The sequence below is a fragment of the Panicum hallii genome, chromosome 9, assembly GCF_002211085.1.
Source record: "Panicum hallii strain FIL2 chromosome 9, PHallii_v3.1, whole genome shotgun sequence".
Taxonomy (NCBI): domain Eukaryota; kingdom Viridiplantae; phylum Streptophyta; class Magnoliopsida; order Poales; family Poaceae; genus Panicum; species Panicum hallii.
Window position 1 is genome coordinate 64409111 of NC_038050.1, and position 26331 is coordinate 64435441.

The 26331-nt window shown below is 51.3% G+C and overlaps 4 protein-coding genes and 1 long non-coding RNA gene across 8 annotated transcripts; 4 read left to right on the top strand and 1 right to left on the bottom strand.

The window, feature by feature from the left end:
• The first annotated feature begins 2138 nt into the window (after positions 1-2138).
• Positions 2139-4138, top strand: LOC112878122 (probable xyloglucan 6-xylosyltransferase 1). The gene has a single exon (XM_025942533.1). The coding sequence runs from the start codon at positions 2416-2418 to the stop codon at positions 3769-3771; it is 1356 nt and encodes a 451-aa protein (XP_025798318.1). The 5' UTR covers positions 2139-2415; the 3' UTR covers positions 3772-4138.
• A 1065-nt stretch (positions 4139-5203) lies between these two features.
• LOC112872612 (probable LL-diaminopimelate aminotransferase, chloroplastic) lies at positions 5204-8645 on the bottom strand. Its single transcript, XM_025935672.1, has 10 exons — positions 8458-8645; positions 8288-8373; positions 7938-8005; positions 7731-7847; positions 7401-7463; positions 6818-6922; positions 6679-6729; positions 6187-6507; positions 5812-6018; positions 5204-5740 (listed from the first exon to the last, which is right to left on the bottom strand). Exons 1-10 carry the CDS (start codon positions 8535-8537, stop codon positions 5447-5449), a joined length of 1392 nt encoding a protein of 463 aa, XP_025791457.1. The 5' UTR covers positions 8538-8645; the 3' UTR covers positions 5204-5446.
• A 3374-nt stretch (positions 8646-12019) lies between these two features.
• Positions 12020-13926, top strand: LOC112876895. Its single transcript, XR_003225390.1, has 2 exons — positions 12020-12246; positions 12933-13926. It is a non-coding gene; the product is annotated as an uncharacterized LOC112876895 (long non-coding RNA).
• Positions 13927-15853: 1927 nt separating this feature from the next.
• On the top strand, positions 15854-19327 carry LOC112876503. Of its 4 annotated transcripts, none has more exons than XM_025940626.1 (2): positions 15854-16217; positions 17443-19327. In XM_025940626.1, exon 2 carries the CDS (start codon positions 17506-17508, stop codon positions 19198-19200), a length of 1695 nt encoding a protein of 564 aa, XP_025796411.1. In that variant the 5' UTR covers positions 15854-16217; positions 17443-17505; the 3' UTR covers positions 19201-19327. The 4 variants fall into 4 exon arrangements, with proteins under 4 accessions (XP_025796411.1, XP_025796413.1, XP_025796414.1 ...); XM_025940628.1 differs by having other exon boundaries at positions 17449-19327; XM_025940629.1 differs by having other exon boundaries at positions 17491-19327.
• A 2980-nt stretch (positions 19328-22307) lies between these two features.
• LOC112873335 lies at positions 22308-23635 on the top strand. Its single transcript, XM_025936315.1, has 2 exons — positions 22308-22340; positions 22446-23635. The coding sequence occupies exons 1-2, from the start codon at positions 22308-22310 to the stop codon at positions 23184-23186; spliced, it is 774 nt and encodes a 257-aa protein (XP_025792100.1). The 3' UTR covers positions 23187-23635.
• The last annotated feature ends 2696 nt before the right edge of the window (positions 23636-26331 follow it).

Sequence of the window (26331 nt, forward strand, 5' to 3'; positions counted from 1 at the left end):
CGAGTCGGCACACCTGGCGGGCAGGCGGGGCACGGAAGGCATCAATCACCCGGGAAGATCTCTCTGGGGGAGCCCCTGCCGGTGCTGGGAAATCTCGGATCCGCTGGCCGTTTATCTTTTTGTCCCGCTGGCCTCTTCCCACGTACCGGCGCCTTGGCTTGGTCCGGCACGTGGCCGGCCGGGGTAAAGGAGCCGCGATAAACAAATGGGGGATCGGCCTGGGTACGTGCGAGCTTCTGGGCGGCAATGGTGGTGGCACCTTGTGTTGACGGCGACCGGCGGCACCGGAAGGCACTTGGGTATAATAATCGCGGCTAATCAGGAGTCAAATTCTCCCGAGTTCCCGTGGAGATCGCCGCTGAGCGATGCTCAGAGAGAGATCGGATCTGCATTGCCGCGCATCACCGTGACACAACAGAAGACCCGGCAGAAAGATCTATAGGTATTCTGTAGTACCAACAAAAGAAAAACTGTCATTTTTTTTTCTACCCAAATTGGGTGTGGGATTTTCTACCCAGATCGCTACGAGCGAGGATCACATTTTCCAGGCGGGACTCGACTTTTACTAGTTACCATGCGGCAAAAGGGACCAGAGCAGAGCCGTGCTACTACCTTTCAAAAAAAAAAAAAGAGCCGTGCTACTGAGCCCGGAACCATTTTCTTTTCTGCTAACGGAAATTCGGAAGCTTCTTAACGACGTTGGTAGAGACGCGTAGGTGCTTGCACTTAAGACGAAAAATGCATCAGGGGGGTCGGTCCGAGGTGATGTCACGTGCCGGGAGGCCATGCAATTTTTCGCCGCTCACCCCTACCCAAATCGAAAACCAATAAACAAACGGACCATGGGGGGTTCTAGGAACTCCATTTTGCTGACACAGGCGAACCCTAACGCGCTCGTTTAACTAATCACGGTGGTCCCTTAATTGCTCGCCGTCGCCGTCGCCGTCGACGAACAGTGAGGGCTCCACGACCGACACGCCCAGATCCGTTTTCCACCCAGGGGTGGCACCCTAGTTTACGATGACACGTGGGACCAGGGTGGAGCGGAGGCCCACACGTCGGTGAAGAGTGACGTAGAGGAGGCCTTCGGTGGAGCGTGGCGACGGAGGGGGTGGGCCCCGCGATGGGGACGCGGATAGATTTTAGAGGTTGGAAAAAGTCACCGCGTCATGTGCCGGCTGCAGCCTCTCCCTCCCTGGCCTGGCTCCAACTGGCCACCACCACCGCGTAGCGAGTGATGGGATGAGCAACGACGGCCACTCCCTTTCTCTCACCGTCTTGACTGCAGGGTCCTAGCCCAAGCGGGTCTCCATCGCAGCAAATCCATTTCCATGCAAAAAACCCCAAAGGCTAGTACCGGCATCTTTTAATGGTGCTTCGCTCGTGACGAGTCCATGTGTCGGTTTGTCATTCATGGGCTTCACCGTTTGACTGCAAAGAAAACCTACATCTCCATCCACGTTTGCATCAGCAGTCGCTTTTCATCATGTCTTGCGTGTGAAAAAACACACGGAAAAGGAGTAAAAAGGTCGATGGCCCCGCCTGGTCATGACACGTCACACACTGACATGCCTCAAAAAATTACGGAACAAATAATTTATATTTATTTTTTCACAAAACAAATAATTTATATTTAACCAGTGAGATTGAAAAGCTGGAAAAGTCAAAACCCAAGACCCGCGGTCACTTCCCTCCGGCCTCCACCCCACGCCTCCCACCGTCATCACGGCCGATCAACCGATTAACCCAACGGCAAATTTAACCAACCTCTACACCTCCCAGCTCCCACGCTGTCCATACACGCTCTCCCCGGGCCCACCCGCCATAGACCCACCGCACCGAGCCAAACCGGAAGGTAAACAGCGATCGATCCCTTAATTAAGCGGCCGTGTTGAGGCAGGGGTAAAAAGGTGTGGAAGCATCGCATCTCGTGTCCGCGTCGTCCTGCGCTGCTCCCCATTCCCCCCGGCCCCCTTCCTCCCTCTCTCTCTCTCTCTCCCCCAGCCCAGCCTCGCCTTCTTCCTCCTCCTCTTCTTCCCCCAATCTGCGGCGGGGTTCATTCGATTTCGATTCCCTTCCCCCCCCCCCACCGATCGCACACCACCTCCCCCAGACAGCCAACGCAATCCGCTCCCCGAGGCGCCTCCCCCCCCCCCCCCCCAACGTGCGCGCTCACTCGCGGGCGGGGCCGGCACACTCACCGCCACCACCCTTATTAATTTCCCCCGTCCTCCTCCGCGCTTCAAAACCTCCTCCTCCGCCTCGGCTTCCTCCTCTGCCACTCCCCAGCCCCGCGGCCGCCGCATTGCCCGCCGCCGCCGCCTCGGTTCCTCTTGCGCCCCCTTCTGTATTTGGTGGTCTGGTCTGGGTTTGGTGGCGGGGAGGAGCGGGGGGAGTTTGATCGGAGGAGGGGAAATGTGGGCGGAGCGGGTGGTCGGGGAGCGCCGGATGCGGCAGATCCAGCGCTTCGCGCGGAACGCCAAGCTCACCGTCGTCTGCCTCCTCCTCACCGTCGTCGTGCTCCGCGGCACCGTCGGCGCCGGCCGCTTCGGCACGCCGCAGCAGGACCTCATCGAGCTCCGCCAGCACTTCGTCTCCCACCCGCACCGGGCGCTCGCCGAGCACCACGACGCCAGGTCCAGGGGCTCCGCCACGACGACGACGACGACCACCACGTCGTCCTCCTCCTCCGGACGCCGCGACGACGAGCCCGACCCGCCGCCGAGGACGCTCAGGGACCCGCCGTACACGCTGGGCCCCAAGATCTCCGACTGGGACGAGCAGCGCGCCGCCTGGCACCGCCGCCACCCGGAGACGCCGCCCTTCCTCAACGACGTCAAGCCGCGGGTGCTGCTCGTCACCGGCTCCTCCCCCAAGCCCTGCGAGAACCCCGTCGGTGACCACTACCTCCTCAAGTCCATCAAGAACAAGATCGACTACTGCCGCGTCCACGGCATCGAGATCTTCTACAACATGGCGCTGCTCGACGCTGAGATGGCCGGGTTCTGGGCCAAGCTCCCGCTCATCCGGGCGCTGCTCCTGGCGCACCCAGAGGTCGAGTTCCTCTGGTGGATGGACTCTGACGCCATGTTCACCGACATGGCATTCGAGCTCCCATGGGAGCGCTACGGGCCGTACAACCTCATCATGCACGGCTGGGACGAGATGGTCTACGACGACAAGAATTGGATTGGGCTCAACACTGGCAGCTTCTTGCTGCGCAACTGCCAGTGGTCGCTTGATATGCTGGATACCTGGGCGCCAATGGGGCCAAAGGGCCCTGTCCGCATTGAGGCTGGCAAGGTGCTGACCAAGTCCTTGAAGGATCGGCCAGTATTTGAGGCTGATGATCAGTCGGCCATGGTGTACATTCTCGCCACTCAGCGCGAGAAATGGGGTGACAAGGTGTACCTTGAGAATGGGTACTACCTCCACGGCTACTGGGGCATCTTGGTTGATAGGTATGAGGAGATGCTTGAGAATTACAAGCCAGGGCTTGGGGATCACCGGTGGCCGCTCGTCACTCACTTTGTCGGTTGCAAGCCTTGCGGCAAATTTGGGGACTACCCTGTTGAGCGTTGTCTCAAACAGATGGATCGTGCATTCAATTTTGGGGATAACCAGATCTTGCAGATGTATGGGTTCACGCACAAGTCGCTTGCAAGCAGGAGAGTGAAGAGGATCAGAAATGAGAGTAGTAACCCACTCGAGATGAAGGATGAGCTTGGGTTGCTCCACCCTGCATTCAAGGCTGTGAAGACATCCACATGATAATTAGAGTACAATTCCACTTGTTATTTTGTTTGTTCGTTCTAGACCCTGTTGGGTCTGAATCTAAAGTGTTCTTTTTGTAGAATCGGTTTACAGCGGGAGTTTGGGTTGGGATCATGGGATGGATATGTTGTAATGTGAGGTTTAAGGAGAATGATGTTATGTTTATTTGTTGGCATAAGTTATGTCTTACACTCCTAGAAATCGAGTTAATGAATGAACTCAAGTTACTGGTCGCCATGATAGCTTTCAATAGAATTTCCTGTATTCTGTCTTACTGGCTGAATGGTTGTTATTTTCCATTTGCCTCCGGTGTACCAGTAGGTGTCCAATTATTCATGAGATATCAGGGTCCTTAAGCAGGATAGGATATGGTTGTCCTCTTAAGTCAATTATTTTGCTTTCTTGTTTGCCTACTATCAGTGGTGGTGTGGTAGGAAGAAACTCTAATTATGTTATATATGTGAGCTCAAAATCCTCAACAATATATGCGTTGCTAGGAGTTACTTTCAGTTTACACTGTTATTATTTTGCCCTTGCTTCATCTGTATCTTCTATTTAAATCATTGAAAAAGGGCATTGATGAGAAACGTTCTGGATTCTTGTAAATGTTGACTACAGTGTTACAACAGGTTTTGTATTGCATGCCATTCTTTTTGTAAATGTGCTGTGACCTGTTGATGTAAACCCCAAAATTGTCGAACTTCATTGTCATAGGAGACGAAGTTATGTTTCCTGGAAGCGTCTGTAATGTTGCCTTTTCCCGTTGCAGTCTTGATTTCATTTTAACAGCGTTTCTTACAGTGCGATGCAACTGGTTCTAGTAACTTGATATCGGTAGCCTTCTGGGGAAGCAATTGGTTCCAGAACCCCCTTTTTTCCTAAAGTTTATTGATACTAATAAGTTTATACTTTATACCAGCTTCATGGTTTCAAATTTGATTGGTCCTGTCGATGGAATCACGGCCACTGCTTATGTGATCTGTGAAATATAACAATAGATGTCTATGGTATCTTTCCTTTGTCGGGCAAATTCAGTTTTCCTAGCACGTTGCGTTCTGTGGTATCCCGACGGAATTTGGCATCTGTTGTGTGAACATCAGCGCTGTCATAGATCTGGAAAACATGGTTTCAGCATCCTGTGTCAGTAAAATTACCAAAGTGATCGTACGAAGTCAACGATTCGCTTCTCTCCATGCCGAGGTAATTAGGGCTCATTGTCCAATGAATCCTCCTCTCTAGGCGGTCAACTTCCATAGATACTGGTGTAGCACCGCTGTCTGCCAGTAATTATTTACATACCAAAAAGAAGATTTGAGTCGAGATACTTTATAGTCGATTTTGTTTAGTCCGCGTGCGTAACATGTGAAGCAACCAAGATATTCCGAAACAGCAACGGCACATAACAGTATACCAGCAACAGCATGAACAGTAGGGGAAAGAACATAGGCCATATAACCATTGGTGATTTAAATGTCTCAGGGATACAAGAAGCATTATTTCAAATTTGAAATGTTTTTGAATGGAGTAACACCATAAAAAAAAGCCTAAGAAATTATCAAGTTTCACTTCTAATATCTCCTGGTAGCTTCACAGAGCGGATTTGGCATTCCAAATCCAGCTGTGATCTTATTGGTACCATCCTTCCAGCACAATACAGAAGCTGCGTCTGTGCTCATTTGTACAGCTGCTTTAATCTCCTAGCAGCTTCAATGATGTTCTCTCTGTGGCCGAATGCACTGACCCTCACAAAGCCTTCACCACCTGGTCCAAATCCACTGCCAGGAGTAGTGACAACGTTTGCCTTCTCGAGGATCTCAGCAAACACATCCCACGAATTGCGACCAGGGAAGTGCACCCACACATAAGGAGCGTTCTTGGCACCATACACGTTAAACCCAAGCGATGTAAATGTGTCAACAATTATTTCAGTGTTCTCCTTGTAGAAGCCGACAACATCACGCATAGCCTGCATGGGAAACAAACAGGTATAAGCAAAAACTAAGGGTATCTGAAGATTTCAAGAAACTGAAATTCTACCTTCAGACCCTCTGGAGAGAGGCAAGCTAAGCCACCAGCTTGAGCAATGTTTGATGCGCCATTGAAGCAAGTGCAGACTATGCGGTTGAAATCTTTAGCAACTGGATGTCCATCTGAGAAAAGAAGCTCCTTGGGGACAACAGTCCAACCTAGACGGACACCAGTGAACCCAGCATATTTCGAGAATGATGCTGTCTCAATGGCAACCTGCACATAAACAAACCATGATGACAAAAGTGTAGTTCAATTTACTTGGAGAAAATGAGTTTATTGTCATAACCATGGCACTAAATACTTTGGAGAAAAAGCAATTAAATGGTAAAAAGTTTCTAATATGCAGTATAAATAAGTTAAGTATTAGAACACAGAACCTACCTCTCTTGCTCCAGGAATTTCAAAGATGGACTTTGGACTATCATCTGATATGTACATAGCATAGGCAGAATCATAGACAATGATGGACCCATTGTCCTTAGCAAATTTGACTAGTTTTGTTAGTTGGTCCCGAGATGCAGCAGCACCTGTAGGGTTGTTGGGTGAACAAAAGAAAATTATATCTGTTCGTTGGACAGCTGACAGATCAGGGAAAAATCCATTTTCGGGATTGCATCTCATGTACTCAATGTTCCCATACTTCTGAACATCTTGCTGATATAAGTCAGTTTGGCCCATGATAACACTTGAATCAACATATGCCTGTCAAAATGAAGGCCATGTTTTAATTTCACCAGATAATTTGCTGAAGTAGTAATAGCTAAGCCAAAAGTAACAGATAATTTCCACCATTATCATCACAAAAAGTTCAGAATCATGAATATGAAAGGTTAAAGTAACCGAGAGTTAAAGCCAATTAAACAATTCTCTTACAGGGTATGATGGGTCTTGGACCGCAATCGTCGCATTAGATCCAAAAAGGACCTGGAACATTTGAATCAGGAAACTTGTTAACAAGCATTTTTAACACGAGCTGTAAGCCTAAAAGAGAAGAGGCGAGTTCTTTTGGTACCTGGAGGCGAGAAATGTCACATTTGGCACCATCAGAGACAAATATGTCTGAATCTTCAATACCAAGGTCCGCGTAGTAGGTTGCAGCAATTGCTGCCCTTAGTTTCTGCATTGACAACCATCACAAGATTTCATGAAGCTGAAGATAAGGAGCTAATACAAGTTCAGCACAAAGAACAAGCTATGTATCTTATTGAAAAATTAGAAGTTAACTCATGTAAGCAGAGTAGATCAAATATGCAAGCACTTGGACAGATACTGAAGGAAAAGCACCAACTCATCAAGCACTTTTGCACAGAATAGTTCTCTCGACTAAGATGGCGTAAATGATTAGGAATTAGCAACTCTTAAAAACCAGAGCATAACATGTTAAAGATAGTTATCCTTTATTAACAGAACAGCAATCCACCTCAAATAATTATTAGAAGACAATTGATCTTACAGCCATAGCCCTCCACAAAATAGATATGTAGAATTCCATAGCTGTTAAAGAGCGATCTGAATTTGTCTCAGAAAAAAGGAACAGCTATCTGCACAAGTGCACTAATGCACTGAGTTGCTAATAAAGCAACAGTCTATAGTACCTTTTCACCTTGCTCAGCTCCATAACCACTGTAGCCATCAATTGTTGACAAGGCATGTGCTCTCTGTCTTTACAAATAGAGTAATCAATAAAATAATGTAATAGCAAATGAGGTATTGAGCAAAAAAAACATGTAGATGAATTTTCTTAGTTTGCTCCTACAAATATGTACAAGAGGAACCAAACGAGAGCCAAAATAAATAGAACATAAAGATGACTGCACCGGTGAACACTGGCATTTTTGGCTTTTTTGAGAGAAACTTTTTAGGTGAATTGAATATATAAAATTGAAAGCACCATTAGATTGTTATTTTTCACAACAAGAAGGCACCTCTGCCATGGCATTCGTTATGACGTCTGGAATGGGCTCAGTAGTGTCACCTATCCCAAGGCTTATAATCTTAGCATCAGGGTACTTCTGCAAATGAGCTGCTCTTCTCCTGGCAATCTGATTGACAGTCAACAAATCAAGACTATCAGAAACCAAATCAAAGAACAGTATCAACAAAAAAGCAAAAAGATGAGAATAACGCTTAACCTCAGGAAACAAATATCCTGCTTGGAGCTTGGCCATGTTCGCATTGCGCGGGACACTAGTCTTGTAAGCTTCAGGACAGGAGGAAGAAAATATCAGGAAACAACATCCGTATTTCTGTTCCTACAGCATCTCCAGGCAACTCTTTACATGAACGCAACACTAGCCAAACAAGGAGCTCCTACAGCGAACAGAAAACTAGAATAATACCCTAGTCCGAACTAGCACCTGTAGCATTCGATTGGACGCCTCAAACGGAACCTAATAGAGACTAGAACTGAGACGTGAATTTCAGCCAGCGGGATGGAAATTGGAAACCATTAGCGATGAAGTATATCAGGGCTTGGTAGTACATGTATCGGCGGCCGGCGGGCTACTGACGCAGCGGACAGTGACTGGCATTCTCCCGGCTGGTCGACGGTGGCTGGTCCTCGATGCCCTGGAAGCGTGTCATGGTTAGAGGCGTCCATCTGATAAACAACGACGCGCACCGTGCTAGAGGGAACGGGGAGGGGTTCGGTACTTGAGAGAGAACGGAGACGGAGAGAAGAAGGAGGAGGAGGATGCGGTGATGGCGGGGGCGCTGGTGGGGGCTGCTGCCATGGCGGCGGCAGGAGAGGCGGCGGCGGAGGAGGAGGAAGAGATGGGTAGGAGGGTGATGAGCGAGTGATGGAAAGCTCTGCTTCGCTATCACGTGGGGACGGAGGGAGCACGGAACGGCTTGGGTTTTGGACGCGGGCCGTGGGCTACAGTGGGCCTGCCTGCAGTGGTTGACCCACGTGCGCGTTTTGGATGCGACGACGAATTTTGCATGTCGCAGAATGGATTATACGGCTCGGCCTTTTCCGAGAAAGCAACGATTTTGTTGGGCTCACAGACAGCGCGTCGCTGGAGAAACAGACGGGTCCGATGCGCGGTGCGCCGGTGCTGGGTGGAGAGGACGGACACGTGAGCGGACCACCCAACCGAAGCCGAACGCACGGCCAAGGCGTCGCTGCGCAGCGATCGAAATCGGACGGTCGCTCACGTGTCCTGCTTCTCCACCCTGCTCAGGGCACACCTGTGGCCTCGACACATGGCTGGAGATGTCTTCGCGCCTGGCCTGCAACTCTGCAGCCGAACGCTCGACGCACTACTGATCGCCTGATGCATTCGTTGCCCTCCCATTTATATACGTATACATATATATATATAGATATAGTTACAGCAGCATGGAGTGTTCGCTAGCATCGATCCGCAAGGAGACGCCAAGGAGGACATGGACATGGTTTTTGCGCCCAGAAGCAGGAGAGAAAACGGGCGCTAAGGACGCGGAACAGGAGCTGGTAGCTTCATCGATCCGGGGAGCAGCCTAGCAGCAATCGAAGGACGTGTTGCTCGGGAAACCTGGATGAGGTCGTGGGGTGTCTGACGAAGGCTGGTGTTTTCCGCCTCGATTGCGGCGAAATTCCGGTGATGGCAGGCGGCAAGACGGGTCCGGCAAAGGAGGATGATGCCACTTGGGTCTGCTACACACACACCACTACGTTCCCGGTGGTGGTTGGTGGTGTGTGGCTAGTGTGGTGTATTTCTCGCCTGGGCCTTGTCCGGCCCTGAAATACGGGCTCTCATTCCAATGGGCAGTGAACGATAGGCCCAAGATAGTAGTAAAGAAATACACTACATTAATTTAGTCCCAAGGAAGGAATGGATGGCTAATGATTGGGATAGAAATGTGAAGGGAACTTGAATTACCATTTCCCAATAGCGGTACAAAACCATATCAATCCTTGAAGAAACAAACAAGAAGTCACGCAGATTATCATCTGCCCAGGAAGTTACAGAAGCCACAACTGAGTTCCATAGAAGAAAGTTGCTCAATTGTCCTCTTGTCCCTTCAAGGACTCGATTAAGACTTTCCTCCTTACTCTTCTGATCCAGGAATAGCTGCAGGACTAACTGGCTATTTTCCTAAATTAGTAGATTTAGATAAGCAACAGACTAAGAGGCTAGAGGTAGGAAGGAAACAATAATAATTTATAAGCAACAGAACAAGATCATTAGCTACCTAGTTGTAGTTGAATTCAGCAAACATCCAAAAGAGCAGTGTGCATATAAGAGCCTGGTAAAGTACAAAAACATCTACAGCACAGCATAAGCTATAACAGTTTATAAACATTACCTTCATCTCTGGTGTGCTCTTCATACATTGGAATATCCTGCATGTGAATGCCACTTCAAATACATCAGTTTTCATTAGGCAATCCTGTCATGCGAGTTCGATGCATGCAGTAGCATACCTCTGTGTAAGGCCGTTATTATATCCTCGGCATCCAATTAGTTTGATTTTGGCACGCGGGGGGGGGGGGGGGGTCTCCTCTTCAGCTTTTAGACTTGTTTATGCTTGATATGGATTAACTATTAGGATTGACAAAAAAATGGGCACTCAATAAATGAGCACTATGTAAGCCTAGAGCTGTTGGGCGAATGACCAACATCAAAACTTACGGTCTCCAGATGATCGCGGAACATATGTGTTCATCCGAAAGTTTGTCAATTCAGTAAAAATATGATCTGCTCCTATACAGTATCAAGACTGGGTAGTTTCTACTTTGACAGGTGTTAAAATTACTTCTGTTTTACTGTATGAAATGTAGTACTATAAATGTTATCCATGCAGGCCTGCCAATTGTTAATGTTTATGTCCTAACGCCAGGTTGACATACAGTTGGAAGAATTTTCAAGCAAGGCGGATATCTTTGAGAACCTGTTAACCATGATTTATCTCTTAAGTAAAAGAAAAAATGTAATATACAGACTTGCTCCTTTTAAAAAGTTTAGAAAAATTGGGAATGCAATCAAGTTTTAGGACTATCAGTAGTTTTTGTTGCTGCTAATTAAACAGATATATATATAAGAAAACATCCTAGCCTGGAGGAGCCATTGACACCCAGATTTTGTTTATACTGCCAAAGTGCCAAACAATCTAGGTGACAGAAAAGTCAAGTATCAGCTACCTTCACAAGTTATAAACTACCAAAACAGAGTTTACCATATTTAATCTGAACAATTTTGAACTGCAAGTAGCATCTAGTGGAAGCTAGATAGATCGGACTGAGGACAATCTTGGTGATAGAAAGCGAACTAACGACGAAATTAGCACTAACAGAACAGTCTAGCAGTAGATTGTGTAGTACTACCTAGTCAGTCATGTACAGGGTGTTTTAGTATTAACAGAATAATGCACGCCGCTGAGGCGGCATTGATTTTCATGAGATCCAATGAATTGCTTGTCGTCACCTTTACTACATTTTGCAGTCCAGAATGTTTACAATATGATGATATGCTCTGTTTTCAAGCAGTTGGTTGAAAGCATTAGGATTCAGCATTTCAGCACCTGCTGGCTTTACTCTTGCAACTGTGAATTAACAAGTGGTCAATGTGCAACTTTATAGAATCACATATATTCAACCATGAAAAGGAGAATGGTCATAGCAAAATTATCGGGGAACTTGTAATCAGCAACTAACACGAACGGGCACCATGGTTTGCTCACTCTGCTGGGGTCTGACGAATGTAGGCGTTGCATTTGTTTGAGCAGTGCAATTGCAGGGAAGAAGATGATCGAAGTCACCTCTTGGAGTTGGAGACCAATACTCTGTCTCATACCGATGAGGTGATGGCATCCGCAGAGACTAGAAGACCAATTAAGATCGCCTGCGTCAAGACGAGGTACAGATGCGATGCCGCTTCAAGCCTTCAATTCCTCTCCACCCGGCAGTTTGGTCGGCGCTCAAGCTTGGGAGTCCAACGATTCGAGAGCTCCGGGACGCAGAGGAGTGAAGATCTGGAGCTGGGAGTGGGGGGTCTGGATCAGCGCTTACAGCGGGGACGGAAGGCGGCGGCCGGCGGCATGAGCACCGGAGGGTGAGCCGATGAGGGAGACCGAGAGCCAGCCAGGGGGCTTTGCAAAATTTTGATCCAAACAGGGTCCTATATGCATATATTCGGATCGCGGTTATGAATCGCGATCCAAATTAGGGGGATAAATGAAAATATTCGGATCGCGATTATTAATAAGGGGGTCTTTTGCAAATGTTCCGTACTGGCGATATCTCTCCAGGCCGCGCCGGCGGTGGCGAACCCATCTGGCCCCGCTGCTAAGCATCCCGCCAAATTCACCCGCTGAGCCTCTATCTCCACGCGGGCGCAGCGATCGCCGCCATAGGATGCCGCTGTCCAATAGGAAGCGGAAGACGAGGTCGGCCAAGTGCTCGCCGTCGGCTTCGGCCGCCGTCGCCCCGCGAGAACCAGCCGCACAGAACTCCTCTAGGTATTCAGTAATCCATACTCCGAATCTAGTATGCACGCAATGATCTCTCATCTTCTTCCATCTGGTTTGCCCCTTGGTCTGAATCTGAAGCGTGTACTTTGCTTTGTTAGAGTTCATTCCATCTTCAGTTATTTTCAGCCAATCTAATTTCGGCGTTTTGAGATAATGAGATATGGATCATATGATTATGGTAGTTGAGAAGAATCCCATTGCATTTCAAATGCCAAAACTGCTTTGGTGACTGCCCTTTTTTGTTATTCTGAACGAATATATTTTGCTTAGGATGAGGAATCCATTATAAATTCAGTAAATCATACAGTATCTGCTAGTCCTAAGGATGCGCAATTCTCTTCGTAGTACAAACACAACAGACTTAGAATCAGGGTGTGCAGATTTGCATTTTCCCTCTCCTTTTTTTCAGTTCAACCCCATGGTCATGTTTGGCCGTCAAATGTTGATAGAGCAAGTTAATTATCAGCTTCTTGTTGCAAGCAGAGCCTCAAGGTGTTAGGATACTGGACACCCTATCATTTATTGATCCAGAAAGAGCTGAGATGACGCCTTCAATTAGTTGAGCCGAGTGATTTTCATATAATTGTAGCTGTGCATATACTATCATGTTAACTTTCAGTTTTATGCGCTTTTGTAACAGTTTGACTCTGTATGACCCTTTTTTTCTTTGAAAGGTAATTCTGTATGACCCTCGCGCCCGGATTGTTGGCCTTTTCTTCGGGAACTTGCTGTTTGAGGTTTTGAGCATCAGTAGTCTCCATACATCAATTTTTCCGAGATATTCGTTGCTGAAGCATTGTTTGAAGGCCTCAGTCTTTCAGATGCACCTCTGCTTTGCCTGCTCTGTGGTGAGATGAACCTGGAAGCTACAGCAGCATCCATTCTTGTCTATACATGGTTTACGACATCATCCTCTGACAGTGCTGACCCCAAGTATCTACCAATCAAGAAGAGCAGGGATCTACTGGCAGTTTCACCTGTGGTTTCAGAGAGCATTGTCTTCACTGCGGTAACCTATGATTGCAACCAACAGAGCGTGATGGATCCTTCGAGATAATTTAAGTATACTCGCAGTGTGTTCTAACTTCGAACGAACCGGAATCTATGGTTTTCGATTACTCTGGTGACCTATGCCAGCCTTCAAAATATAATTTTAGGACATTCACGCGTGATGCAGCCGACCAAGTCATACGTCGTGACGTGGCCAGGCATAGCCGTCGCGCGAGGAAGATGAGACGGAAGCAAGGTCTCATTCATCCATCACGTAAGCAAGGCGGCAGGAGGAAACCGCAAAGTCATCGGGGTCATTACTGGGCTGGCAGCAGCGGCATGGTCGATCAACTGAAGCCTGAAGCAGTGAAGCGGTCAATCGGTGTGGGCAGAATATAAAGCAGCATCAGCGATTCAGCGGCGTCAGAAATTCAGAGCTGGCGAGCGCGACGGAGGGTTCATTCGCGCGCCGATCCAATCAGGATTCAGGTCCATCGCTTTTTCTTCTTGTTTTTTTTTCTCTTTCGGATGAGAAGGTCCAACGCTTTGACAAAAGGCAGCGGATTCTAGACGGGCGGGTGCGGCAGCACACCGCGAAGGGAGGTGGTGGCCGCCCTTGGTCAAGCTGAGCCACTCCTGAGCTGCAAGTCTGGAATATGAAATGGTAACTCTCGGGCACCTCCCCTCGGAAACGGGGCAGCTCTCTTGAACGGCATCGCTGCGATGCGCATCCGGCTGCCTGTGGGCTGCAAAGGATGAAACTGACGAAGGGAAAGGGAAAGGAAAGCAAAAGCGAACCTACAAGCCAAAGGTAGTGCGTGTGAACTCGACTGAGCAGAAGCCATGGCGTCCGACTGTCCGAGCGAGCTCGATTGCGACACGCGATCGCAACGTAGCGAGCGAGGCGCGCGCGTCTCGCCCGCGACGCGGCCCACGTCCGCACTCACCGCCGCGGTGCCTTTGCCTATCGCTTGCTGGTTGCAGCAAAGCCATTGCCGGCTTTGCCGCATTGCGCTGCGCATATATAAAATTGCTGAAGCGTGCAGCACTGCGTGGCCCCCGACGCTTTTTTGTTTGCCCACCGCCGCCATTGCCATTTCGCCACTAGCCGAGCCGTGACCCGAAGCGCAATCCACCCCCCCACAACACACACACACAATGGTAAAAACACACCTATGTTATTGTATTGATCAGAACACACGGGTTTGTACATGTGCTTAGTTGACAATTCAAGTGACAAGGATATACTTATGTGGCAATAATGTGGCACTTGCCACAAAACTTTTCAGAGATAGTTTGCTCCGATTAAGACAAGTCGTAACATTCCCATCATCATTTTCATTTGGAAATTGGATGATGGTACCTTTGTGCGTCCATACTTCGTTTCTTTCTCACATTTACTCTCATGCACATTAATGTACTCTCAGCCAGTTACAAATGAATGTTGCTTTGGACAACAACACGGTCACCTAGGTACTGTTCTCGCTACAATTATTATAATAAACCATATGAAAAATATATCTAAGATGTTTCAAACTAATTTTGTGGTGATGAAAAATCTAGCGACAACATTTTCAAAAGTTCAGTTAAAAATATCTGAAAAAATATTAATAGTCAAAGCTTAAGCATTCATGTAACCAAAACAGCATTTATTTTTCATGGGGTCTTTTTTGTCTCTTGCAGGCACAATATATTTTTGTGAAGCGGATGCAGGCACAATATTAATTAACCGCACTCTCTTCGCACAATATTAAGCTGGCACCCACACGTCTTCTCTCCCCGCGTGCAAATTCACCTAAGGGCATGCTTGGATGGCATGTTTGGATGCGCTAAAGTTAAATACTAAATTTTAACATGTATTAGCACTTATATCTTTGGTAAAGTTTAACTCATCCCATTAGCACTTATCTTTGGATGGACTAGTGCTAAATTTTAGTATTTTTTGGATATTAGCACTTGGATCCAAACATCACCAAATAGTCGTTTTTCATCAAATAAATTCACTTTATTTATTAAAAGAATCAATCTCTGCGTAATCAGATCCAGCCGCACCTGGTGGCTCGTTTGGCTAGGGGTAATTAGTGCAAGGGAATGGGAGTTTCGAGATATAAGTTTAAAATTCTCTTGTTTGTTTTATGAGAGTGGGAGTTCACTCGAAACGGAGAAAGTGAGTTTAGAGACTCAATTCCCAGCGATCTCTTCCCATGGGGAGGGGTGGTAATTGGAAGAAAATTCTGCTTTAAGATAAAAATAAAAGATCTTAACTGTTCATCATGACTTATAATATAATTTCCCGTCAAAACTCACGTATCAATCAAACAGAGAATATGAATTTCCTCTCCAACTTCCTTCTTAATTTCATGCACAAATCAAATAAGGGATTGAGATTAAAAAACAAGCTCTCAAGTAAATTTTCTTTATCAACTCCCACCGCTAATTCCTCTACCGTTTCCTATCAATAGCTGCTCCGCGCTGTAGGAATGTAGGATCAAAGGACCAGTGATTCAGGGAAGATCGAGGCCCCTTGCTACACATGTAAACCACGGAATCAGCGGCCTTCCCCGTTTTCCTTTTCTTTTCCACTCTGCCCCACCCGCCAATGCTGACTCCCCTCCCCCGGACACGCAGAGCTCGCTCTCTCCTTCGGTCCTTCCTCTCCTCGACCGCTCCCCCTCTGAACAGGAGGAGAGACGCCCAACTTCCTCTTCGACCAAGAACCGGAGCTCACACCGTTAGGCACGGGGGCATAGCTTGATAGCTGCGCCGGTCGCGTCGATCTCGCTCCCGAGTCCCGAACCCGATCCCGCCGCGGTGTCAGAGGCGCCGGCGGTGGTTTTGCCAAGAGCCCGAGACTCGAGAGCCAAGAGGACTCTGTTCTGATTCAGCTGAGAAGAGCTGCGGTGCAAGGGAAAGATTTTGCGTCCGACTTCGGGGCACGGCGATGGGGATAGGAAGGTGTTGAGCTTCAGGTGTGTGCGCCGATCCTCTGCCCGCTTCGTTTTCACTCAGTTCCATCTCTGAATCTCTGCTGGGCTGAACTGACAGCGCCCCTGATCTTGCTGCAACCGTTTGTTTGTATCATGTTTTGAGCAATTGAGCTGGGTACCAAGCAAATCCAGCTAGTTACAAGTTAACCTAGTCAAGTCGATCCAATTATTCAGAGCAAATTCATGCTCCTCATTTTTGGAGTCGCGCAGGGCCCATCGATCCCCGCAGTAGCGTGAGATTTTCGGCCATCGGCAGAGCGACGTGCCTTCGCGGTTGGATTCAGCTTTCTCCGGCCTCTTCTTTCCACGTTCCTTTCCCCCCGCGATTTTTTAAAAGCATTCCACGGAATTTTTAGCTCACCAGTCCACCGTACCGACAGCGATGCCCATTGCTTGCCAAACGAAGGCAATAGTGGTCAGTAGATTCATTCCGCCGCCCAGCGCCGGCAGAAATCCGTGCGTATGGTGACGTTAGCTACGTAACATGGATGACACCAAATCGTTTAACTTTTGATCACTCCTTACTTATTTTATGGCTTCTTTGGAGCAGACCAAAGTTGCTTTACAACATTTTAACTGAAAAAGTGTGAGAAATAAACTTTATAATAAAAAGGTAGCTTTGGCAAGTGATGCCACTTGGCCATGGCACGTAGGGAAGGGCCAGGGATAGGAGTGCCATGGATGCTTCTTGATCCATCAGCTAGGTTCTCCCTCGTACCTCCGGATAGAGTTCAGAGCTTCAGGCAATTGCTGTTGTCAGGTGTCACCATGTTCTGTGTGCCACGGTTCACCGTGGTCCAATCCAGCATTGAAGATTGCAATTTTGTTTTTACCGAACTGCATCCAGCTTTGTACCATCCAAGTAAAAGAAATCGCAGTACATTCCTTCCAAGATCATGCCACGGTGGTGCCTAGTTACGGTCCTTGCTGCCATAAAGATTGTTACACGTCGGCGACCAGTGGTACAGTAACAGTAGGCCAACCATGTTTGACCCTGTGGCCCAGCTTCTGAAACCTCGGTTCTGTAGTCAAAAACTCGCGAGCTCCTTTTTTTTGCAAGGAAAAAAAAATCAAGAGAAACGGTCGGTCAGTGACGGCGGAAGTCAGTGACTTGGTCATTTTGGTTCTGCCGCTGCGGGTTGACAAATTTTGGTATTTAGCCAGATTCCTCTCAGTTGTCTGCTGTATTCTGAATGACCTGTTGCAGTTGCAGATACGACATCATGTTCTGAAGGCTCGCGGTGCTGTTTGGCAGGGGAGTTTGTCGGAGATGCCTCCGAATTGCAGCTTCGACGACGGGCACGAGATCGTCGAGGTCGCTGGCGAGCCCGGCGAGCCGTCGGGGACAATGCGGCTGATGGACTTCATCCCCATCGACATCTACATCCCATCCGTGGAGCGGGGCGCGCTCAACAAGAGCCGGCGCAGGCGGCGGTTCCTGGACTTCCTCCGCGCCCACCCGTCCAAGGACTGGTTCCTCCGCTCCACCTTCGTCGGCCGCCTCCGCCGCGGGGACCACCAGGCGTCGCTGGGGGGAACAGCCGAGGATAGCGACAGCGGCGGGCGCCGCGGCCCGCGGAGGCGGTTCCGCGTGCCGTTCGTGCGGAAGATCAAGTGGGGCAAGCTGTGGAGCTACGCGGCGAGCTGGTGCAGGAAGCCCGAGAACTTCGCGATGATCATCTGGCTGGCGTTCGTCGCCGCCGGTCTGCTTCTGTGGTTCATGCTCATGACCGGCATGCTCGACGCCGCCATCCCCGACGACGAGCGGCGCAAGAAGTGGACGGAGGTGATCAACCAGATCCTGAACGCGCTCTTCACCATCATGTGCCTGTACCAGCACCCCAAGATCTTCCACCACCTGGTGCTGCTCCTCCGGTGGCGCCCCGACGGCGACCGCGAGGAGATCCGGAAGGTGTACTGCCGGGACGGCGCCGCGCGCCCGCGCGACCGCGCGCACATGCTCGTCGTGGTGACCTTGCTCCACGTCACCTGCTTCGCCCAGTACTACTGCTGCGCCCTGTTCTGGAGCTACACGCGCAAGGACCGCCCGGACTGGGCGCTCAACATCGGCTACGGCCTCGGCACGGGGTGTCCGGTCATCGCCGGACTCTACACGGCGTACAGCCCGCTGGGACGGAAGCAGCCCGACGAGGCCGACACGGAGTCGTCGTCGTCGGCCGAAGCGGGGCAGGAGCAGGGCGACCGGGCCGGGAACGACAGCCAGCAGGACTTGGAGATCAAGGTGTACAACCGCCGCGTGGTGGTGAGCAGCCCGGAGTGGAGCGGCGGGCTGTTCGACTGCTGCGACGACGGCACGGTGTGCGCGCTGTCGGCGACGTGCACGTTCTGCGTATTCGGGTGGAACATGGAGCGCCTCGGGTTCGGCAACATGTACGTGCACGCCTTCACCTTCATCCTGCTCTGCGTCGCGCCGTTCCTCATCTTCAGCGTGACGGCGCTGAACGTCCACGACGACGACATCCGCGACACGGTGGTGGCCGTGGGCGTGCTCCTGGGCCTCTGCGGCTTCCTCTATGGCGGCTTCTGGCGGTCCCAGATGCGGAAGCGCTACAAGCTCCCGGGCGGGCGCGGCTGGTGGTGGTGCGGCAGCGCCGCCGTGGGCGACTGCGCCAAGTGGCTCTGCTGCTGGAGCTGCGCGCTGGCGCAGGAGGTGCGGACGGCCAACTTCTACGACGTGGAGGACGACCGGTTCGTGGACGTCGTGGGCGCGCGCAACGGGGAGGGCCGCCCCGTGCTGGTGCCGCTGCCGCGGGAGGCGTCCGCCACGACGCACACCCGGAGCATGTCGTGCCCGCCCAAGCTCGACGACGCGGGCGGCGGCGGCGGGGTGACGAGCCCGCTCGGGATGGAGATGGCCGCCGTCGCCGCCATGGAGAGGTCGGCCACATACCACCCCATGAGGGCGCCGCTGACTCCCCTGATACAAATGGACCGAGAAGAGTAGGCGTATAGTCTACTCTACTACATCGTATTCAGAAACTATATACACATGTTGTAGCTGTGTTCTTGTGTAGAGTAATTCGTCGAGCTCCCTGAGTTGTACGGCTGTATGATATATATACGGATTTGTTTGTTTGGTGAAGAAAAGATGAGAGTAATTTTCGGCCATCTGGATTCAGGATCAGGATCAGATCAGGACAACAAGCGGAACAAGATTCAGGATAGGCCACAATTTACCCCCTGTGGCGAATGGGCTATGGGCCGTAAGCAAAGGCAGTGCGGGAATGTGTGTGTGAACCGACTTGGTAGATATGATGGGCGCTAGTTTCGGCCTAACAGAGAAGAAAACGACGGCAATGCAGTAGGCTGGGCCTGGTGGGCTCCCCGGGCGTCTAAAATGACTGGCCCAAACATTTCGTGCTAAAAGCCCACACGCGCCGAGCATGAGATGTCTAGAGGAAATCCGAAAAGTCTCAAAAAAAAGATAAAGAAATCAGAGAATCCCGAAGAAGAAGAAGAAGAAGAAAAAGAAGAAGAAGAAGAAGAAGTTAGAGAAGAGATTGCATTGCCTGCGTAACCCCATGCCGCCTTTTTCTTCAGCAAAGTCTAGACATACAGTCAAGTGGACTCCAACAAGTCTGCTGATGCACCCCACGAGAAGAAGAAAAAAATGGCGCCTCAAACTGCCTGGACATAGTAAAATGGGCGGTGCCAAAATCCGATGCCTCCGCTAAACCCAACGTCACTGACCATCTGAACGAAGGACACCGCCAGCACGCAAGCGCCGGCGAGCTGTCCATTTCGGCAGCGCCAATCCCCACCGGCGAACAACTCTTGCGATCACACGGATGGACTCGACATCACGATCGCCATTTTCTAACTGGATGGAGCGCAAGGACTTTTCCCTTTGCTGGCTGGTGGAGCGAGTACCACAAGACAAGACAAAATGGTCAAATGCAGCAACCGAGATGGATCGATGCGGTGGTAGACTGGTAGTGGTAGTTGGTGGCTGGCTGGGGTTGGGATCGGGGTCGTGGCGACGCGGACGGCGGACCAAGATAACCTGAGCGCCCTTTCGACCGCCCTTTTTCACCGCCATGGCGACAACATGCATGCTCGGTGACAGGGCCGCCGATCCCGGCGAAACGGAGTGGCCGCGGCCGCGTTTAGCATGCAACGGGCAGGATCGGCGGCGACCCTGGCTAATGGAGGCCCCTATGGGCCGGGGCACTCGCAGGCGCCCGCGGCTGATCTTCGCAAAGCTTCCGCCTTTGCCTAACTGATGAGAGCGACGGGTGCTTATCCACGGATTAATCTAGGATCTTCAGTGAGCTGGCAGCACCCCTGGCCTAATTACTTTCTGGCTCTCCACAGGCTTCCGCCATCGGGGAGCTGGCGGGCAAATGGGTGGCCTGGCTTTTGACGAGGGGAACATGAGCTGATCGATCGATCGCAGCTGATGTGGTCTGCTACTTAGTTTTGTCTGTGGCAAGTTGCCGAAGTATCTGCCCGATGCGTTGTCAACCGGCCCAAAAATAAGGCGCACTTTGCGCCTGCAACCGACGTGTGGCACGTGCGTGCCTCGCCTTTTACTGCCTGATCGTTGTTGTGGATGATCGGTGTGTTTTCTTTTCTATAACTTTGACAAGGTAGCTGATCGGTGTTGTTCGCATGCTACAAGCAACGGGAGCCTTTGCCTTGGGAGGACACTGATCTTTTGTCTGCACTCGCGACATGGGTGAGGAGTAGGATTGCTTGTAGGTGGAACTTGATCCATTTTTGCTTCGGCATGGACATATATGGTGTGGCGGAAGCAGTAGTAGTGCTCGTCGATCAGGCAAGGAGTAGCTTGATCTGTGACCCATACTACTGACGCAACTGCACCGATCGATGCGTGGCTAATTGAGTCCACGGCGGACGTCCGAGACCGACAGCGGTGGCTAACCGTAAAGGCGAGAAAAGACGCAGGGTAAAAGGACAAAAAAAAAAAGCGACGGCCCTGCTTCAAGTTCTGACGGCGAACTGACCACTGCCCGCACCGGACTAAACTACGACCATCTTCAGCACACCACGTACTAACCCCACCTCAAAAAAAAAGCACAGTCATTTTAGAGGTTTTTGGTGCTCCGACCGCCTGCATTAACTTAAGTGGACTCACGTTGAGACGTGCTTCCGTTGCATTGACCTTTACTTTGGCCGCTGTCACTGCCTCGCTCTGCACTCCGAAGCTAAAACTCGTGGATACACCAGTGGTGCTAGATAAAAGAAAATCCGCTGCCGCAGGATCGTGCTTCCGCACCAACCAACCAATGTATCGAAAACGATGTCGCAAATGCGCAGACGGATATGATTCCTTTGGTGGCATGTGCGCGCCGGCGGTGCGAGTGAGTGCTCCCGGCCGGTGCAGGGGTCTGGGGGCACGGCACGGAGCCGCCTCCCCCGATCGCCACGCCCCCGGACGGGGACAAAGCCCACGTCGCCTGCCACGGGCTGCTGCATGCCGCATCCATCGCCGGCGGAAAAAAACGAGAGCAAGTTGCGAACCAGCGAGCGAGTCGTGGTGGCACTGGCACCCCGCAGGCCTCGGCTGACGCGGCGGCTCTGCTCTGCCCGGCGCTCCCACCCGCAGCCACCGCCGCAAGGGACACCGCGGGGGCCGAGGCCGAGATGCGCCTTCCCCGAAGGGCACGCCCCCGGGACGCGCCCTTGGCTCGCCGCGCTCACGAGGCACGAGCTGCCGCCGCGTGATTTCGTGACGACGAGAAACGGGTCCGTTTCGTTCGGAGGGGCCTTGCCCAGTGGCCAGTGACCTTCCCTTCAGTTGAGTTCCTTCTCCGCTTTTTCCCGGGGAAACTGCTGGCTCTAGAGCGGAGCCTGCACATTTTTTTCTCTCTGATTTTCCCCCTGGAAACCAGGTGTGCCGGCCGGCCTTATCCTGAGCCTCCTCCTATTGGACCGAACACGAGTCAGATGCGAGTAAACAGGGGTCACTGGAGACCAAAAGCCACGAGCATGCATTGCTCCAACATGACACGTCCTGGCGCCATTCCCGATACCCCCTGTATCTGATCGATTTTATGATTTCGCAGTTAAGCCCCTCTGGAGTCTTGGATGCCTGACCGCGACGGGCAGAGGTGTGACAGAGTCAGAGATACCTGTGCAAACTGCGAGGACCTAGCTGCTAATCTAAACGCTTAGCCGCGGCGCTCTATATAAACCGCCCCGTCGCGCCTCGCCAACCTCCACCAGCGCGCATCGTCCTCGTTTCTCCATCACCACTCTGCTTGCTCTTCCCCGCCGAGTAGTGCTTCCCGTTGCAGGGTAGCCTCCGCGTTCCCGAGCGAAGAGGTCGAGGAGCCTGCGCGGGGCTCGCGTCTGGAGCTGGCTACCCACCACCAGGGCCAGGGAGCGGCCTCGCCGCGCCCGCACGAGGCGGCGGAGCTGGCCGCCCTCGCGGGGACGGAGGAGTCGGAGGAGCAGCGCAACCGCTTCCTGGTGCTGCGCCTCTACGAGGCGCTCAACGCCCGCGACGCGCGCCGGGCGCAGGAGCTGCTGGCGCCCGACCTCGAGTGGTGGTTCCATGGTCCCCCCGCGCGCCAGCACATGATGCGCCTCCTCACCGGCGCCGAGAAAGGCAGCGGCGGCTTCGTCTTCTCCCCGCGCTCCGTCGACGCCTTCGGCTCCACCGTCATCGCCGAGGGCGCCGACGACGCGCGCCAGCTCTACTGGGTGCACGCCTGGACCGTGGGACCCGATGGGGTGATCACCCAGCTCAGGGAGTACTTCAACACCGACCTCACCGTCACCCTCCTCTCAGGCGCCGCCTCCGCCAAGAGCGCCGCCGCCATTGCAGCCGCTCCTCCGAAGCAGGACGCCGCGTCTTCCTCCTCCGCGGCCGCCTCCTCGTCCACAGGCCCCAAGTGCCTGTGGCAGAGCCGCCGCGCCGACCGCGCGCACAAGTCGCTGCCGGGCCTCGTCCTCGCCATCTGATCGGATCGGCAGCAGAGACGGCAAGATCGACCTGATCCCCTCCATAACTAATCCAATAAACCCCCCGAAATTACATAGTATTAGCGCATAAATAATCTGCAACTGGTCTAGCCTTTTATCAGTCAAAGCCAATCAGTCGGTGAAGGCGTATGCGTATGAGCTGAACTGAAACTGCTCCGGGTTCTGGGGTTCCGTTATCAGTTGCATTGCTTAGCGTGTGTGTGTTGGATTAGTAGTGTGACAAGTCCAAGTCATGGACTATGGTGTGTACCTCTGCCATTACTACTACTGTGATGGTCTATTATGGTCTGATGGAAGTGACGGTATGTTGTGGTCGAATGGAAGTTGCTTGAGTTGGAGGGTTAAGCAATTGTCTAGTGTGCGTGTTCGGCATTCTCTTCCCTTTGTTCTTTCTTCTTCTTTATATAGGAAACTTGTTTATCTTTTCACGTCCACTTGGTCACTTGGACTTCAAGCGGACATGGACACTGGGTGTCTTCTTCGTAATTTAATTTGACCACAAATTTTAAAACCCGACAAAATTTAATCGAGTAATCTGCCTACCTACTCACGTGGAAGTGTGGAATGCAGAATTCAGAAGCTAGCAGCGCCTGTTCACGAACGGCGCTTCTGAAATTACTCTACTTCTGGAAAGTACACGCGTGCTTGTCAAGAATGAAAGCCAAACAAAACCTGCAAAAACCAAAGTGTAATAGGTTGTTCTTGGAGGACTATGATCGACAAGGATACATTCAGAGCATCATGGGCTGCAAAAACCCAAGTTTAATACTAGGTTGTTCTTGAGCTCTGATTGACTAAGGATAGATCCAGATGGTCCGTTCCTCCCAGCCCCACGGGCCGGCGACGGCGAGCATCAGGGGTTGCTTTCGACCGCTGCCAACCTAAAAATTCGTGACGATGCGGATGCCGTCAGGGTTCCCGATATCTCCGGAAGGAGAAACGCCAAGTTTGGAATTTCGTCTCCGCTCGCACTGACGGTTCCCACTTTCGTGCCTCCTTTTCTGAGTCGGACTGTCATTTTCACGGATCATCCTTCGGGGTGCAGAGAATGATGACCGGTTGATTGGTAGTATCTCGTTCTGTGGGCAGCATCTCCGGATTCCGGTTTCGGGCTTCCATCCGTGCGTTACTCTAATTGCTTCGTCCTAGGAAGTATAGCTAGCAGCAGTCACGATGAGCTTCAAAACTTTTGTGCCACACAAGAGTAGCTAAGCTTTCATCCCGGCATGTCTACAACGACATCCATTACCCTTCCAAAAAATATCCATTACGCTAACTTAAGACCGGAACAATAATGCAGCCGAGTTCGGTCGTATTCGTTGCACGTATACAGCTGGCGTATACTATACAATATCTAGCAGCAAGGATACAAAAGCCTCGTCGTTCCCGGCCGGTCCCGGCTCTCTGATCGCCCCTTTTTCCTTTCCGCGCCGTGGCATGGGGCAGAACCGAGGCGATATCGATAGGCCCATTCTCTCCACCGGGTTGACGCGTGCAGCATCGATCACGATCATTGAACATTCAGCGCCCCGAGTCTCGCTCGTCAGTCTCCCCACCTATCCGTAGGAGAACAGCAGGATGTTGCCGAGAGCGCCACAGCAGCACGCTAAACACTACTGTGATTTGTTTCGCTGGTATTCGCATTGGATCCCATCATTACCTGCGACTGTACATTTGCTGTTATTGTGCAGGTGATCAGCTCTGGCGTGAGGTCTCATCTGGCCGAGGCGGGCCAGCTGAGCTGACAGACGAGGCCAAAACTCTGGAGCAGGGGGTGCAGCACAGCTCTCAGCCGGGCGATAGCTAGCTGGCGGGCCTGACACGCTCTATCCGCGCCTGCCTGGCTTGCATGGAGCCGCGAACCGTGTGTACGTCGCGCTGCCCCACACGTGCGCAGCCTGCATGCCGAATTGGACGGTTGCACGTGCCGCGTGCGCAGCGCAGTCCTGGTGGCAGCGCTGAATCATCCACACCACACCCACCCCCGTCTCCTTGAGCGCGCGGCTGTTTTCCCGCGGTGCCCGGAGTACCTCCTGTAAAATACACGTTCGATCGGAGTGGCTACCATCCGGCCGCGGTAGGGTGTGCGGCCGTGCACCGGCATGCTGCAGAACAGGAGGAGTGGAGGTCTGGAGGATGCTGGCTGCCGGCGGCTCCGGCAGTGCCCTATTTGCCCATTTGGCCGTTCTCCCTCTTTCTCGGGCGCTCACGTGATCAGCGGCTGAACGCAGAAAGAAATGAACATTGCACAGGATGCGAATGGTGGACCATATCCATTGCACATTTTGCAGCTGATGAAAACACAACACTCTTTCATAACAAAGGAGTCCTTGATTGCCCCTTTTCTTTTCTTTTTGTACCGTGGAACGGTACACAATTGAAACGACAACTGACCCCTCCACGAGATTGGCGCGTACAGCGCTGTGTTAATCCGAGACTGGCAGAAATGTGATGTCAACACGAGTACTTTGCGTGAGATTTAAGGCTGCATGTTGACTTTTCGTCGGTGTACGTTTCTGCTTCACTTGCTTATTTGCACCTTGAAAGCTGGCACCAAAAGTACTCTCTACTCAGCCTCTGCGACTTGCCCGGGTCAGTGTTTAGGTATCAATACCTGTCATCACCAAACTACTAAATACAGTATACTGTTCTTGTACCCTGTGCTACAGTTCAAAATTCACTGTTCATTAAAAGGGAATTTTGTCCATGAGACACCCTGAAACAGTGGTTTTGTGTGTAACACACCATGGTAACTGATTTTATCTCCAACACATCATGAAAACGCGGCTTGATCTGCAACACACCTCACCGTGTAAAATAATACATTCTAGCTTAGAGTTGGTGTAAAAAGTCCATTGTACCCTCAGGCCCGCATGTCATCTTCTTCCCCTTCCCCTTCTCTCTCATCATCCTTTCTTCCCCTCCGCTGGCCACTCCCATGTATGTGTGCGTTGTTGCCTAATTTGCTCCTGTTGGTGCTCCTCCACGCGGCCACGGTGCTCACCACCGCCTGCAACCAGTACTTAGCCACACTATCACCTCATCGGGGCTGTCACCTGCGACATCCAAGATAAAGAAGAAAAAGGAAGGTTGAGAACAGACGCCAACAAAGGAGAGCAGTGGA

Excerpts from the sequence above, each read along its gene's own strand:
- LOC112872612 (XM_025935672.1), bottom strand. The coding sequence starts at position 8,537 with ATGGCAGCAGCCCCCACCAGCGCCCCCGCCATCACCGCATCCTCCTCC. Across the intron at positions 6,508-6,678 it reads TCCAAGACCCATCATACCCT|GCATATGTTGATTCAAGTGT; the intron begins GTAAGAGAATTG and ends TCATTTTGACAG. Across the intron at positions 5,741-5,811 it reads TCTCTCCAGAGGGTCTGAAG|GCTATGCGTGATGTTGTCGG; the intron begins GTAGAATTTCAG and ends TTTCCCATGCAG.
- LOC112876503 (XM_025940626.1), top strand. The coding sequence starts at position 17,506 with ATGCCTCCGAATTGCAGCTTCGACGACGGGCACGAGATCGTCGAGGTC.
- LOC112873335 (XM_025936315.1), top strand. The coding sequence starts at position 22,308 with ATGCCTGACCGCGACGGGCAGAGGTGTGACAGA. Across the intron at positions 22,341-22,445 it reads ACGGGCAGAGGTGTGACAGA|CGCGCATCGTCCTCGTTTCT; the intron begins GTCAGAGATACC and ends AACCTCCACCAG.
- LOC112878122 (XM_025942533.1), top strand. The coding sequence starts at position 2,416 with ATGTGGGCGGAGCGGGTGGTCGGGGAGCGCCGGATGCGGCAGATCCAG.